Source organism: Corvus kubaryi, unplaced genomic scaffold, assembly GCF_017639235.1.
Source record: "Corvus kubaryi isolate FWS band 111438036 unplaced genomic scaffold, C.kubaryi_AGA036_p1.0 split3-73, whole genome shotgun sequence".
Taxonomy (NCBI): domain Eukaryota; kingdom Metazoa; phylum Chordata; class Aves; order Passeriformes; family Corvidae; genus Corvus; species Corvus kubaryi.
Window position 1 is genome coordinate 25,050,054 of NW_024582091.1, and position 16,468 is coordinate 25,066,521.

General features: G+C 44.6%; 1 protein-coding gene across 2 annotated transcripts in view; it reads left to right on the forward strand.

The window, feature by feature from the left end:
• NR2E1 (nuclear receptor subfamily 2 group E member 1) overlaps positions 1-13,552 on the forward strand; it is an 18,294-nt gene extending 4,742 nt beyond the window's left edge. For both annotated transcript variants that reach the window (XM_042016206.1, XM_042016207.1), the window contains 8 exons: positions 1,136-1,281; positions 2,012-2,099; positions 2,384-2,619; positions 3,939-4,085; positions 8,816-8,912; positions 9,298-9,447; positions 9,715-9,820; positions 12,095-13,552. In XM_042016206.1, the coding sequence (XP_041872140.1) occupies positions 1,136-1,281; positions 2,012-2,099; positions 2,384-2,619; positions 3,939-4,085; positions 8,816-8,912; positions 9,298-9,447; positions 9,715-9,820; positions 12,095-12,257 (1,133 nt within the window). In that variant the 3' untranslated portion in view covers positions 12,258-13,552. The remainder of the gene's footprint in view (positions 1-1,135; positions 1,282-2,011; positions 2,100-2,383; positions 2,620-3,938; positions 4,086-8,815; positions 8,913-9,297; positions 9,448-9,714; positions 9,821-12,094) is intronic.
• Positions 13,553-16,468: the final 2,916 nt, after the last annotated feature.

Here is a 16,468-nt window from a genome sequence, read left to right on the forward strand (position 1 = left end):
AGAAGAGAAGAGAAGAGAAGAGAAGAGAAGAGAAGAGAAGAGAAGAGAAGAGAAGAGAAGGAGAAGGAGAAGGAGAAGGAGAAGGAGAAGGAGAAGGAGAAGGAGAATAAAACACGGAAAGGAAAATGGAAATAAAAAGAAAAGAAAAGAATTAAAGGAAAAAGAAAAAGAAACAAGGTAAAGGAAAAGAAGAATGTAAAGAAATAAAAAGAAAAAATAAAGGAAAAAGAAAAAATAAAGGAAAAAAAAAAGAAGAAAAAGGAAAAGAAAAAGAAAAAGAAAAAAGAAAAGCAAAAGAAAAAGTAAAAGAAGGAAAGAGAGAAAAATAAAAGAAAAAGAGACAGCAGACCAGAGAAGAAATAAACCAGAGAAAAGGCAGAAGCCGAGCGGGGTTTTGGCGGGTTTCTTGAGCCGGGCTGCAATAGTCTCTGTACGAGTTTTTACATCTCCCTGAGAGCGTTTGCAATTCTAGTCAAAGCCGGTGCGAAAGCAGCGCCCGGCAGAGCGGGGGCTGTGGGCGAGGCGGAGCGGAGCAGAGGGGCACTGCCCGCCAGCCAGGCTCTCGGCCCGCTGACTCCTCCGCGCACAAAACGGAGACGGAAAGTTTTGCTGCAGGTTTTGGGGTGAAGAAAATGGCACGCCTTCCCTGCGGAGGAAATCAGCCCCCTTTCACCAGGGTTGCTAGCGGGGAGAGGAGGTTACTTGGCTTCACGGTCATTTTATTTTGTTTTGGTTTGGTTTATTCTGTGCATCGGTCTCCTGACTGCTCTCCTGCCCAGGGAAAGTGCCGTCCTCTGCCGAGCGCCAGAAAGAGAGGGAAACACACACCCCCCTCACCAAACCCCCCGAATTCCGTCCCCTCCCCCCTCATCCTCACTTCTAGCAGGCAACACTGCTGCTCCCGCTGCTGTAATCTTCCCTTCCAAAATGGGTCTTGGCGACTATAGAAGATCCAAATAAACGTAGCGGGGCATGAATAATGCTCATTGTAGAAAACTGACACTTGCTCAAGGAAAAGAAAGTTGGCTATAAAATCACTTCATTATTTGCTTGTACTGCGGTTCTGGGGCTAATCCCTCCGGAGGTCAGATTGCTGAGCGCTCTCTCTCTCCCTCTTTCCCTTCTCTGCTTTCAGGTCGCATTTTAGACATCCCTTGCAAAGTGTGTGGGGACCGCAGCTCCGGGAAGCACTATGGGGTTTATGCCTGCGATGGGTGCTCGGGATTTTTCAAGCGGAGCATCAGGAGGAATAGGACTTATGTTTGCAAATCAGGAAATCAGGTACCAGACGCAGGCCAGCCCCCCCACCGCCTGCACCCCCTACCCTGCATTTCCCCAGGGGTCCGCATTGCCCTTGCCCCACCCACAGAGAGACACCCGCAGCAAGATGTAGCAGCCACGCAGCCTCACTCTCCCTTCCCAGGGGGTCCCGGGCCGAGGCCGGGAGCTGGGTGTCCCAGCCCGCCTCCCCCCGGCACTTCCCCCCGCCCCAGCCCACCCGAGAGGATGGGGGAGATGCGCAGGGAGAAGGAGGGATGGGGGCAGGGGGAGGGCGCAGCCAGCACACCGCCTGGTTGTGGGAGGACAGAGAGGGGCAGCCTCTCGGTGAGCCTCAGCACTGCCAGGCGATGGACAACCGTGGGTTTACACTCCGGCGTGTCGTGCCCTCGCCCAGGCGGAGGCAGCTCCGCTTTTTCCCTTCCTGCTCCGGCCGCTCTTCCTTCCACTCCCGCACCGTCCCCGCGGGGACGTGGGGCTGGGAACGCGGAGGGATGCGCGGTGCACCGGGGCGCCCCGAGGGGGCGGCGCCGCCGTCGCTGTCTCGGGTGCTGAAGGCGGCCCGGCCCGCCCCGCCCGGCCCGCCCTGTCCCGGGGCCGAGCACCTGGCACGGCCCGGCACGGCGCACGCACGGGCGGCCCCTCCGCGCCTCCCGCAGCCGCGGGGCCGGCGCCTGGGGCCGGCGGGGTGGGCGCGCTGCTGCCCCCGGCCCGACGGCTAGCTGTGTTGCAGGGAGGTTGCCCGGTGGACAAGACGCACAGGAACCAGTGCCGAGCCTGCCGGCTGAAGAAGTGCTTGGAGGTCAACATGAACAAAGATGGTACCTGCTCCCCCTCTCCCGGGGCTGGGGTGGCGGGGCAGCAGGTGGGAGCTGCTCTGAACCGAGGAGCGCTGTGTAACTCCGGTGTCTCCTTGCCCTGGCCACTAATGACCCTCCCATCCTGCGGCAGCCTCAGACACTTCTCCCCAGACACGTCTTGGGCGGGGGGGCACCGGGCTGGCCTCAGAAAATTGCAGGGAGGGAGGGAAGCCCGGTCGAGCAGTGCAGGACACCCAGTGCGGATCCCCGAGGTGACCCCCTCGTCTCTCTTTGATGCCCCACAGCGGTGCAGCACGAGCGGGGTCCCCGGACGTCGACGATACGGAAGCAGGTGGCCCTCTACTTCCGCGGGCACAAGGAGGAGAGCGGCGGAGCCCCGCACTTCCCCGCTGCCGCCCTGCCGGCACCCGCGTTCTTCACCGCCGTCTCCCAGCTGGAGCCCCATGGCCTGGAGCTGGCCGCTGTCAGTGGCACCCCGGAGAGACAAGCTCTCGTGGGCCTGGCACAGCCCACCCCAAAGGTCAGCCACTGCCCTGGCCCCCGGCGGGCTGCAAACCCTGCTGCTGAGGTGCCTGCAACCTGTCGGCTCCTTCCTGCCTCTGGGGTAGACATGGCAAACAAAAAGGCTTGAAGCTTTGTGGGTTGTGGTGGGGACTTTTGTTACATCCCTAAAAGCACTCAGGATATGAGGTGTAACGCCCTCTGGAGAAGGGGTATGCAGCAGGACCAACTGATAACCTGCTCCATGCAAACCCTGTCTCTCACACTTTCTTATACCTTCACGGCTGCAGAAATGCTCCTCCTGCCTGGAGCCCGTCCACAAGTCACTTTTAAACCTTGTTTCACAAGGAATACAATCCCTGTGAATGAGTTTTCTTCAGCAAAATGCCAACCTCCACAGTGGTGCAGTTCAGAAAGTACTTTGTGTACTGACCAAAGCCTGCAACTTGTCCCCACAGACACAAAACCCAAGCTTGGCTAAGCTGGCTCTCTGCACTTCTTGGTTGTGACATTTCCTAAGCAGCCCAGTGGAAGCACTGCTGTGGCCTCAGCTGCACAGGAATTAGCTGCAAGGCGATGTTTTTCATTAGCCCATTTGCAATGGCATTTTGTGTCTTCACAGCATCTAGAAAATCACAGAAGAAACTGCTTAAATAGTTCTGCATTTTCAGAGCTGGTATCTTGGCAGAACCCATCATAAACGTGGTCACAACATATAGTTTTACGTGGTAATTTTGAAAAATGTTGAATCAGAAATTATTTGGCAAGAAAATGTAACACACACTTGAAAACAATTCCATTCAAACCCTACACAGCCTCTAGATAGTTATGCTTAGCTCTGTGCATCTCCTTATGCCTGTTGCAGTCAGGGATCAAGATGAATGTTTAGGCTAAATGAATATTTACTGCTTTGCTGAGCAGGGCTGGAATGCTAAATCAGCTTCTGAAGCAAGGTTACAAACTACATATTGCTAATCAAATTTTTATTCTTGTAACTCTGCTATCAGAGGTGTGGTGTTGTGTAACCCAGTAAAGCATCACACATAATTTCGGTACATTTCACACCCCCCTCTACCCCCCCTCCCCCCCCGATGTAATAATTTCATTCTCCTTTCAACCTCCTACTCTGAACAGTTTCTTTAGCACAGCTCATCCACACGGATAAGCAGCAAGGAGCACTTTGGAGTGAGCCCACTGTAAGCAATGCCCTCTGCTTGCAGAACAAGAGAGTGCACACTCTGTATGAGCATGAGCAGGAGCACTGAATGTAGGGGACAGGAAGACCAGGCTGCCTTGGTGACACTGTATGAAATGGCTTTATTTTCTTTTTGACATTAGTACCCACATGAAGTCAACGGTACCCCTATGTATCTCTATGAAGTGGCCACTGAATCCGTCTGCGAGTCAGCAGCCAGACTTCTGTTCATGAGCATCAAGTGGGCCAAAAGTGTCCCAGCCTTCTCCACCTTGTCCTTGCAAGACCAGGTAAGGCACTGGCAGTGGGAGTGGCATCGGCCTGGCCTGCCTGTTAAAGAAGGCTCAGACATCACATTGGGTCCTGAACTTACAGCCCTAGACCTTGAAATCCGTAAATGAACTTCAGCAGCTCTGAACTTCAGTGCAGAGTTTCAGTCTGTCCCTGAAAACCAGGCAGTGATTTAGAAACTGCTTTCCTCCAACTTTTATCTCATGAAGCAAGTGAAAATCAAGCCAGGAAAAAGAAATCTAATATAAAATGAATATTATGGAAGGACAAGTGCTAAAGGAGGAATCACCAGGCTGCAGACCAAGCTTAGCAGGCCAAAACTACTTCTCTACTTGTAGGACAATTTTCCTTCCATAAAATGGGGAACAGCATCTTACTTTGCTTTTTTGGGATGAGAAATGCTTAGTTAAACTTATGGTCTCAGGATATGGCTGAGGTGGTTTCTGAAGACCAATTCTCCTCCTCCTCCTTTAACAGCTCTTTCTCCTCATCCTCCCCCTACCCTCCTCCTCCTCCCTCTCCTCCTGCTCCTCTTCTTCTCCTCTCCTCTCAACTGTTTACACAGCCAACATTTTTTCCTTATTCACCTTGGCTTACAATTACATCAATATGGTGGAAACAGTATTTGGCCAGCTCCCAATATTTTTTACCATTAATTAAAATCTTCCCTAATGTGTTTTGTTTTCCTCTATGATAATTCACCTTTGCCTCAAGTAAATCATATGTAAACCATACGAGATGAAACAATTTCTTGATGACTTGATTCTTGATGAGGACTCAGTGTGCTTTGTATAATGCACCAATTTTAAAAAAAGTAATCAGATAATTGTAAAATGGAAGGGTGGATATCTACACAAAGCTCCAATCACAAAAGACATCTAATACTTTGATATGATTGAGCTAATTTACCAAAATGTTAACTAGAAAAACTGTGCCATAGACATTACATGGCAGGCATCAGAGGAACTAGTTCCTCTCCCCAGAAGCACATTGCAAGTGTTGCAGTTGATATGCAAATACGTATTTTGAACTAAAAGAAAAGAGCTTCTTGGAAAACCAATACTGTTTTCTACCTAAAGGTAAATCATGATGGCCACAATGTGTTATAAAGCTAAAGTATATAAAAATGTTCTATTTCTAGAACCAAACCCACGTTTTGAAATCTTTGTTGTGAAATTAGACAAAGAGGAATGCTGCTCAGCTCCACCTGCAGTCCTGCTACACAGTGAGGATGAAGGGAGCGATGAGACAGGGCCTGGGAGATCACACATGCCAGGAGGAAGACAACAATCCCAGTGTGGCATCCTGCTGCTCTCTAATCGTGTCTTCTGCTGCCACTAATCCAGCAGAGCACTGGGTCTGTCACAGTGAGCAACCAAAGAAACAGGCCCAAGAGTCAGGGACAAGACGCAGGTGCGCTGCTCCAGCAGCAGCCCCAGCACACGGGAGGAGATTGGGTCTATTTCTAGACCAGTGATGTCCACAGGAGGCTCCCTAGGCAAAGGCTTTATTTGACATGATAGGGAGGCATTTCCCACAACATCATCTCTGTTAGTGGAGGAGGCAGCAGGATCTGGGGGCAGGGGAAATCTCCATGGCATATGACCAAGTATGCCTCAAACAGCAAGGCCTGCTTATTTTACCATAGATACCACAGTGCTCCCATTAAATAACCCACTACCTCTTTCACTTTCATAGAAGGGACTAATGTTAGTGAAGAACGTATTAAAACCCCAACGTTTCCTTTACATCACTCTCACTTGCTGTACCTCATTGCGAGTCAGCTTCCTCAAAACTCAGCTCAAAAGCTTTGACTTGGGCCTCTTTCTGCATGATTCCCCTGTCATATTTAGGAGAGCTGGAGAAGAAATAACTCTGATTTTAATCACCTTATTTCATGAATAATCATACAGTTGATTTTTATAACATTGCTATTGAATTATTTAATTTGACAATGGCCCAGCTGTAAATGTCTGCGTTTCTCTTTTTGTATCCCTGACATCTGGCTGAGGAGAGTCTAAAATCTTTCCCTGAATTTTGCTTTTTTTTTTGTGCTCTTCTAAAAAGGCGAGTGCACTGTAATTTCAGGACTCTGGGACAGTTTTATCTTGAAGGCAAGGAAATAAATAGAAACCAATTTGCTGATAAAACACAAGTCTGAGCATTGCTGCATCATTTACCTCTGGTAAACCAGAGGCTGTGTCCCTTCCCTAGATTCATACCCATCTTGAATTGGAAACCACATAGCAAAAAATGTCATGCCTCTAGTTCTGCTGGCCTGCACACCTGCCCACTTTATCTGTGAGACAGGTTGGCCCAATGCAGGTGACCAACAAAAGGTCACTCTAAGGATGGGTTGATTAAGAAGCAAAACCCAGTTGTTCAGAAAGCCTGGCATTTGTTGTTTCTTTGAAGAAGAAGGGCTGAGTATGACTTCACCATGAGTTATTTTAATTGGTGGTTTTACAGACTTATGCATAGGCATGAAGAAAGCTTTAGCTATTGGAATAGTCTCTTATTTCTAAAGTCTTCTGACTTTAAAGACTTGGTGGGAAAGAAAATATGAAATTGATATCTTCCAGGAACCACCAGTCATTACCATTGTATCTGCATGAATGAATGACAAGAAAAGTTTTACAAAAGCAAATGAAAGGCTGGCCAATCATTTCCTATGTCATACAGACACCTGCACATCCATCAGGTGGGATTATCCAGAGGAGGGACTGGGTTTGCAAGCTGCAGTGGTTAGGAAACTTAAGAGCAGATTCATCTGCTCTCAGAAGAAAGCTGAGATGGGCATCACACTCTAGACACAACACCCCCTCCCTGTCTCCATTTCAGACAATAATCTGGGCAGGTTTTGGTACTGTAGAATCCAACGTAAGTGTTTTGAACAACAACTGTATGCAGAGACACGAATACCTTCCTGTCACAATTTCCGTAGGTTATGTAGAAGTTCTGCAAAGCACACAGGGCAAAAAGGCATAAAATGGACATAACCCTACAGTGACAAGTTGAGGGCAGAGACTCTGAGAATTCTTCCTTCCATTCAGATTGGAACAGGGTGGTTTAAAACTTGCAGTCATGGAATCACAGGAGGGGTCAGGTTGGAAGGGATCATATCTGATCCAACCTCCCCACTTAAGCAGGGTCATCCTAGAGCTCATTGCACAGGATTGTGTCCAGGCAGTTCTTGAATACCTCCAGTGAGAGAGACACCACAACTTCTCTGTGCAACCTGTTCCAATGTTCAATGCACAGTAAAGAAGTTTTTCCTCATGTTCAGGTGGATTTTCCTGTGCATTCATTTCTGCCCATTGTCTCATGTCCTACTGGCTGGCAACAAGCAACACTGTTCTGAACAGCAATATTGTTAAGAGTTTGCACATAGATGAAGGATTCACTTGTACTGATGCTTTCTGTATCACCTACTACTTTCACATGTCTGATTCCAAGGAAATCATCATTAACTTGGTACAGCATCTTTTTTTACTTTGTTCTTCCTTACAGACTCTTTACATACTTAAAATACCCCCTTTCCTCTTTTTCTAAGAAGCTAAACTGCTGATAGTTTCAGGGACCATAGCAACATTGATAATTGCAGGTTTGGGGGTTTTGGTTTGGTGGCTTTGTTTTTTTCTTTCTGAGTTTTGGGCAATCTGTTTTCACTGCATGGAGCTGCTAGAAGATACCTCCTGAGCCCACTACAGTTCTCACCCCTTCAAACCTCTGCCACCCTATTGTGTGACATGAGGTCCCAGCAACGTGTACACACCACCACATGCCCTTTGGCCATGAACTTCAGCTGAACCAGAGCTCCTCCAAACCTCTCATAAGAGTTGGTCTGGGCTAACAATCCATAGATGCCCTCAAGTTTAAACATGTCTGTTCTGGCTTTGCCAGTCTGCATTTCCAGAAGTTTTGTCTCCTCTTCAGATGCACCACTGCCTTTTCAGGGAAATCTTAAGCATTGCCTCAGAGAAAACAGAGAAAAACACAATCTCCATACAGACACGCAGTGTGCAAAAATTGCAGAGAACTAGCAATGCTGTCAGTGTAGGTGCCTGGATATTTGCATCTCTGAAAGGCAACAGCTCTTAGTGCCTGGAATTTCTGAGTGATTTTAAGCGAAAAAGCAGAAAAACAGGTGACACTGAGAAACTCTGCGTGTGTCCAGATGCGGTGCTTGACAGATCTAAAGACTTGCTTAGTAAGGAAGGGGTTATAAGGTGCATGTGTGCTCTAAAGCAGTGCTCCCTACACTGATGCAGGATGTTGTCCAGGCTTTTCTTCACAAAATTCTGCCTTCCCAAGGGAAACAAGTGTAATTCCCAGAGAGCAAGAGGAAAGCACGCATCCAACCTGCCCTAGAACAGCTATAAAAGTGCTGAAGGAGAGGAGAAGAGAACCCATAATATGCTGAGAAAGCAAGTGTGTTCATGTTGTGAGCAAATGCTCTGGGGAAAGAGTTCTCACTCTCTCTTTCTCCTCCTTTTTGGTCCACAACACGGTGCACAGTGAGCCAACCCTCAGTGTTTTTCTGCAATGCATAGACTTATTTCTAGACACCTTCTCAAAAGGCTAAGAGAAGAGCTAATGAATGCTGTGGGGGAAATACCATGACAGGCATTTAAAGTAGTTTTTAAAATAACAGAAATTTACATATTTAAATTGTTTATAAATCTATAAATTATACACTATGTTATATTGTACATCTATTGTATGACAGCTGATGCTTTTGGAAGATGCTTGGAGAGAACTGTTTGTTCTAGGAATAGCACAATGGGCCATTCCAGTTGATGCTAACACTCTACTGGCTGTATCTGGTAAGAATTGCACAATTTAATGACTTTGTTACAAAAATTACCATAAAAATACATTACTGAAAAAAGAACAACATGTAAAGAATAACAAATTCCTACTGAACAATAGAGCATACCTGTCATTTATAAATCTATATTTAAATGCAAATAATGTTGTTTTGTTGTATTCATGACTGCTTGCATTGTCATTTAAATGCAAATTACTGTGTTTGTTATCATCCAAGAGAAGATTTTATATTAACTTTCATACAATATAGTCAGTTTACATGGAACCAGATAGACAAGTGTGACAATAGAGAGGACATTGATACAGAGGATTTTGTCAGAAATCAATATAAAATAAAGCAAATGCCTTTAATATTATTTATTTCATCTGTTTCTGTTTCAGGCATGAATGGTGACAATACAGATTCTCAGAAGCTGAATAAAATTATTTCAGAAATACAGGCTTTACAGGAGGTTGTGGCTAGATTTAGACAACTTCGGCTAGATGCTACTGAATTTGCCTGTCTCAAATGCATTGTCACTTTTAAAGCTGGTAAGCAGAAAGGATCTCTTGCTTCTCTGCTCTGATAACTACGAGGTCGCTGCTTTAAAGTGTAAATGATGTTTTAAACTAGGCATAGCTTTGTATCACCCAGTAGTTTTCCCGGTATTGAATTCCAATTCATTGCTGCATTTTGAAAGGCTGACAGTGGAGTGCTGGGGAACTAATGGGAACATTTAATTTTCATTGATAGCACTAGCTGAACTGTTTTGACCCACCCAAGAGTCAAGCTGAACTAGTAACTGATCTGCTTTCCAGTGCCCACACACAGTGGTTCTGAACTGAGGAGTTTCCGAAATGCGGCCGCCATAGCAGCCCTTCAAGACGAAGCCCAGCTCACCCTGAACAGCTACATTCATACCAGGTCAGTGGTGTCTTCTATCAGTACTGCTGGCAGGTGTAGGGGTGAAATCCTGCTCTCATTGCACAGAAGGTGGCAGTTGCACTGACTGAAATGGGGACCAGGCTACTACAGAGTATACATTGGCTGTCAGCCTGCTGGGACTTGGCATTTCCTGATGAAATAGAACCATAGAAAATGTTGGAAAGGACCCTTAAAATCATCCAGTTCAACCATTAACACTGCCAAGTCCTTCATTAAATCATGTTCCCAAGTGCTACATCTACACGTCTTTTAAATACCTTCAGGGATGATGACTCCACCACTTCCCTGTGCAGTCTGTTCCAATGCTTGACAACGTTTTTGGGAAAGAAGTTTTTCCTAATATCCAAACTAAACCTCCATTGGTGCAACTTGAGGCTATTTCCTTCTGTCCTATTGCTTGTAACTGGGAAAAGGGACCAAAACCCACATGACTACAATTTCCTTTCAGGTAGAGAGTGATAAAGTCTCCCCTTAGCCTCCTTTTCTTCAGACTAAACAACCCCAACTCCCTCAGCTGTTGCTCTAGACCCTTAACCAGGACTCGAGCTCGAGACCCTTACCAGCTTTGCTGCTCCTCTTTGGGTGTGCTCCAGCACTTTGGTGTTTTAAAACAAATAGAAAAGTGCTAAAAGGAGAGCTCTTCCTCTGGGAAGTGATACCAGCTGTGCAACACTGCAGTTCAGAGGGCTACATTTTCCTCTACACTTTAATCAATCAAATACCACTAAAAGTCATGCTCAAAACATTCCATCTCAGACCAGTATGAGCTCTTTTCACCCACGATCTCCAGTTCCCATATAATCTCCTCCATTTTGCAGACACGGAAATCAGGACACAAGGAACTTAAGTGGCTCTTCCAAGATGCTGCCCTGAGTTTGTGCTCAGGTTGAAATGAAAACCCCAGAATTTGTGAATCCCATTGTGGTGCCGCAGCAAAGTCCTTTAGTTGCAGTGGAGGTCCATGGGACTTAAACAGTGGGAGATGGAGCAGTGGAAGAGGAACTTCTGTAGTATTTTTTCCTTCTGAAAATTTGCTTTGCTGTCATAGTATCTCTGTCAGGCAGTTCTATCAGTATCAGAGATTAGACGGTAGCAGTCTCTGAAACACTTCTATTAGTCTACAGGGAATGGCCTGCACTAAGGATGGAAGTAAAAATGCGAATTCCATCCAGTTATGGCTGCTTCGGAGCAAAAAGAGTAACTGCTGCATAGCAGCCTCTTCCTGTTCCTAGGGAAGGCCTTTTCCATGAAGATTGCTCCCTGGAGACCCTACGTGAGACAGGGCCTTGGAGAGAGAAGCCAGGGAGGAATACATAGTCACAACTTCCCTTCCAAGCATGACAACTTTTCCACAGCATTTCTGTGTTGCTGGAAGTATTTAGATACTGTGCTACTCAGTATATGTTGTAAACAATATCCTTTTACAAGAGAAAAGTGCAGTCCACTGACAGGACTCTCACTCAGACTCCATTGTGAGAGGGCTTTCAGCCTGTGTGTTTCATCCTCAGGCTTGAATTTACCCTCCTGCCAGTGTCACAGCAGTATCAGCCCTTTGATCTCAGTGGAGTCGCTCTCAACAGGATGCAGTCTGGAGAAGCAGCGTGTTTCCCCAAACAACCTACACTTTCCTGTATGGAGACCACTGTAAGCAGAAGTTTGAGAATCACTGGCGTGTCAAGCCAGCATAAGCACAGCTAGACATACACGTCCTATGCTGTGTTAGCTTCAAAAGCTGAGAGAAATGATGGAAAATATCCTATACACAAACACATTACCTGGGGAAAAACACAGCTTCTTTAACAAAAACTTTCCTTACAAATGTCAATTGGTATTCAATATATCTGCCAACCGAAAGGGGGTAAAGTGATTACCATGACAATCCAGCTGGTTTTAAACTGTACTTCAAATGACAGGCTAGTTATTACAAGTCAAGCTCTTCCCTGAACTGCATCAAGAACACTGTTGTATGAGGGACACAGCAGGTCCAGTCTCTGTATTGCTATTACTCTAGGGGAATAAACAAAGGAGCTAAACAAAACTCAGAAACCTTGTCCTATATTCTGCTGATTGCCACAGAGAGTTTTCCTTGGAGTCAACTTTCTTGCTCACACAAGTACAAAACACAGGGTTTTGGCACAGGAAGCATCACCCGTGAAATTTAGAAAATACTGGTCTTTTTCTATAAAATAAAGTTCTTCCTTTGAAAAAATATTTTAAAACTTCAACAAAATTCTTTTTCTCTCTGTCTCCCAGGTATCCCACACAACCCTGTCGTTTCGGAAAACTTCTATTGCTCTTACCAGCTTTACGTTCAATTAGTCCATCTACAATAGAAGAAGTGTTTTTCAAGAAGACCATTGGGAATGTACCAATTACAAGACTGCTTTCAGATATGTACAAATCCAGTGACATATAAATTACCTTAAAATAAACAATCAGGATGGACAGTTTGAGAAGAACTTCTATCTATGGAGAATAAGCCTCAACTAACAAAATCTACAGGAAGCATAAGCCTGGGAATGTTTAGTCCTTAAACTCATTGACAAAAAATACCCCAGTAGATATGATTCTGCTGCTCTGAACAGAGTGATTTAGATCATGGAGAGAATGCTTTGTTCTACAGAAAAAGTGAAAGTGGTTGGAATTTGGCTGCTATTCCTGTTACTACAGGATGGAGGCAATTCAGATGCCAGTCATAGTTAACAAAGACTCTGCTATTCTCTCATTTAACTGGCAGATCTGAGACAAAATGTGAAAGAAGGTACTTTAGTTTGTTCAGTATTTGGAACCGGGTGACCAAACTTGGCTTCTGTTGTAACACAAGATGTGGTGGCCTTCAGAATTGTTTTAAAAGTAGCCTATGTTGGGAAAGTGTTTTTAATACGATAGGCAACATTTGAGACCAAGTTACCAAAACATTGCTTCTGCTATAATACATCATGAAGTGGCCTTCAGAACTGATTAAAAGGTAGCTTATGACGGCAGCTCCATTCTTCCTACAAAATGAACTGGTGATCTTTGATGCGGATGTCACCACAATTTGTTCGGTTAACATCTCAAAGACAGAAAAGCTTTATACATTTCCTCCTCGACCTTCCCTCCTTCTTCTTCCACACACACACAGACATACATTCACACACACACACACACACCTGAAAAGAGACAACACAAGAAAGGAAGACTAAAACAGCAAAACCAAATACAAAGGAGATGACCGCTTCAGTGACCTGCTGGCTGTCCCGTTGGCACAGTGCTGAAACCAAAGGCAACGGTGGCCAAACTCTTTGTCAATGAGATGTGCAGAGAAATGAAATGACTATTAAAAAATCAATGGAAGGAATTTTATTTCAAAGAAATAAAGGCTGTTGACTGATACAATGCTAACAATTTCCAAAAGTCTCCAATGCCTTTTTAGGAAACTCCAGGTTCTAATTTTGAAGCCTTGTTCATCTACACCCTCTCACACACAAAAACATTACAAGCTGCTTATTTGATGTATGAAAAATGTAGAAAAAAAACCATTTAAAGATAGCTGCTGTACTTTTCAAAATTTGATTTGTTATTAGGAACTAGCACTGAGAAAGATCAGCACTTGGACTATCATAGAATGAGTAAAACTTTTCCTGTACAAAGTGGATTAACCGATTTGTGAAGTAAAAAAGTTGTACTCATTGTATTTACAAAGAATAAAAATATATTGAATTTAAATTACTTTCCATTGTTCTTTTAACTGTTGTCCTTTATCAGCTTCTTTCACTGTCCCCTACTTACCAGGGAACAGAAATATTCTTTACTAAAATGGATTGCCTTAGATCCTGTGGAGTGTCCATCACTGGAGGTTTTTAAAAACAGATTAGACAAACATTAAAGGAGTAGCTTAGGTGATCCTGCCTTGTGAGATCCTGCATAGAGCTATTTTCTGTAATCCAAGTAAATTCCAGCTCCAACGTTTGTTTCTCAAGAAGGTGACATGTAGCTTTTTCTAGGATAAAACACTAAGTGCATCCGAGGTCTACCCCAGTATGTGCATTCTGTTGCAAGTTACTGCAATTTTTAATATCGGTGAACCGTGCAGCTAACAAAAGGTGATGAGAGCAAAAGTACTGATTCAATTAAAAAGACTGAGGTTTTATTAAGGTGTCTAACTGCATAATCACACCAAAGAAAGAGGGAAACAACTCCCAATCAACAGAACAAGTTGGCAATAGTAGGAGGGAAATGTATTGTTCAGATGGCAATGAGTAAGCCAAGAACCATGCGTGCTAAAATGACAGGTGGAAGTATACTGTGTGTATTGATGGCTCACTGTTTTGCAGTGTCAAGGAATACAGGTCACAAGTGAAATCCTAGCTCTGTTGACTTCCAAGCTCAAAAATCTCACGTTTCAGAGGTCAAAGTTTTAACCCCAGCTCTCTTCCATTTGCAGTCTGTTGGGTCTCACATTCTATCTTTTCCAAGACAGCCAGACCACAAATACACAAGATGAGTCACAGGCTATGGGACCTCAAAACATCTTCTATACAAACTAGCTCAGAGCACTTAAGAATGCACTTACCACAGGGGACAGCACATTCTTAGAAAGAAACCAACAAACTCTTTATAATCCATTCTTCCTGCACCTGTAAAAATCTTCAACCATTTTCTGCTCTCTACACTGAAAATAACCTGATAGGGTAGAAAAAGCAATTGTGGTTCTCCACTCTGTGACAATTCAGTTTATGAGCTAAAGAAGTAGAACCCAGTGCTGCACAGAACCCATGACAGAATATTCATTCCAGTAAGATTCATGCTGCTGTCCCAGAGCAGCAATAAGCATGAACTGCATCCACCCTGCTAGGAAACCAGGCAATCACACCCTGCAGTTTGCTGTAGTCCCAGTCCCTACATCACCCAGGCTAGAGGACAAAACAGAGCGTACTGGCAAAGCAGGCAGGGCAATGGGACCGCACCCATATCTCATCCTCTTACCTGCAAGAAGTAGCCCAGCTGCAGGGCAGACTCACAAGCGGGGAACAATGTGCAGATCCCTATGGTTTAGGCACAGCTAATCTCAGACTACGTCCTGCTCCCACTACTGCAGATGGCACAGAAGCAGAACCAGTTACACTACATTAGAATTAGGGTCTCTAGCTAGCCTTGAAGGACTAAAGGCCAGGTCAGATCCCACAGCCCTGTAATTCTAAGAGACTAATGCTCCAAAGTCCTCACCTTGGAAATAGGAATACTTTGACACCAAGCATGCAGCTTTTCCCTCTTCAGCTTAAATATTTTGGGTTTTTTTCATGGCAAACGCTAGAGATTGTGTCATCATCTTTCAGTTTAAGATGTGGCATTTACTTTGATTTCTGAAAGAAGTTTCTCTCAGAAAATAACATTTGAGAAAAGAAAAACAACTGACTGTATCTAAACCTACATAACAAAACTTCAATACATTTAACCCTTCTTTCCCCCTTTTCAAGAATAACTCAACTTTTAGGGGTGATGCAACAAGGACAGGGAAATTTGGAAATTATTTACATTATAAAAAACATCTTGAAAAGTGACAGCCCTGGGCTGCAAATGGAGTGTCAGTTTTGGTCCTTGGTTTCGTGAATAGAACGGTTAGAGAGAATCAGCACAATCTCAGTTAAGTATGAGGTGGAAAGAGCAATTATTCAAACATCTATCTATTCAGTGTAGCTAATCACTAGTACTTTGTGTAATCCAGCCAGCCACCACTGCCTTCCCAGTTCAGTCTTTTACATTCAGATTTCCATAAGTGAGGTTAATGGTTTTAGTTAAAAGAAGCTACTAACTTTGCCAACAAGTTTGTAGGATGCTCTTTACAGAGATACCTGTCATAAGAAGGAAAAAAGCAGCAGAGCTGAGTCTAAGTCAACATGTAACTACCAAATAGCACAAAACACTAGAGCAGATTGCTACTAGAGTGTTCTGGAATCTGCTTACAAGAGCATTTGGATAGGTAACTTCCATGTCACGTTTGGAAGACTAAGGAAGCTTCTCTAGCTGACTTCCTTCTTATGTAAAAGACAACTTCAGCAGTGCTGCTTGTGAATTCCAGTTCAGCCGTCCTGCACCTGTTTTGCAGAAGTGGTAAAACCAGCACAACACTACAGCTCACCCCTCCTTTAGTGTTCAGGGAAGTGGTCTATGATCACATCTTACAGCAGACTTGTATGACTTCATGTTCCCAATTCTGTTTATAGAGCAGAGCTACTTTAATCTAGGACTGATGTTATAGGTTATGTAAACATTCCCTTCTCTATAGGATGGCATTGTTTTCACTAGCTATTTGAAGCTAGATTGACACTTCTCATGCCAAGTAGAAAGGTACTCTTTCCCCAAAGTTATTAAAGTCACAGATCTGTTGACTGTCTACCATGAGTGGTATGCCAACTTTGGCTCCACAGCACACAAACAGCCTTTAATACCTTTATATGTTCTTTAACACTTACAGAGTGAGTGCCAGCATCTAAGGATACTTAGTGCTGGCTGTTAGTAATACAAAACTACCTTGTGGAAGAGCATCACAGCAAGGCTGTAACACCAATTCACTTAGCATAGTCAAGCCCCTCCTCCTCAGAAAGCATGAGACACTCCACACTCAAGGTCAACAGTGACAAAACA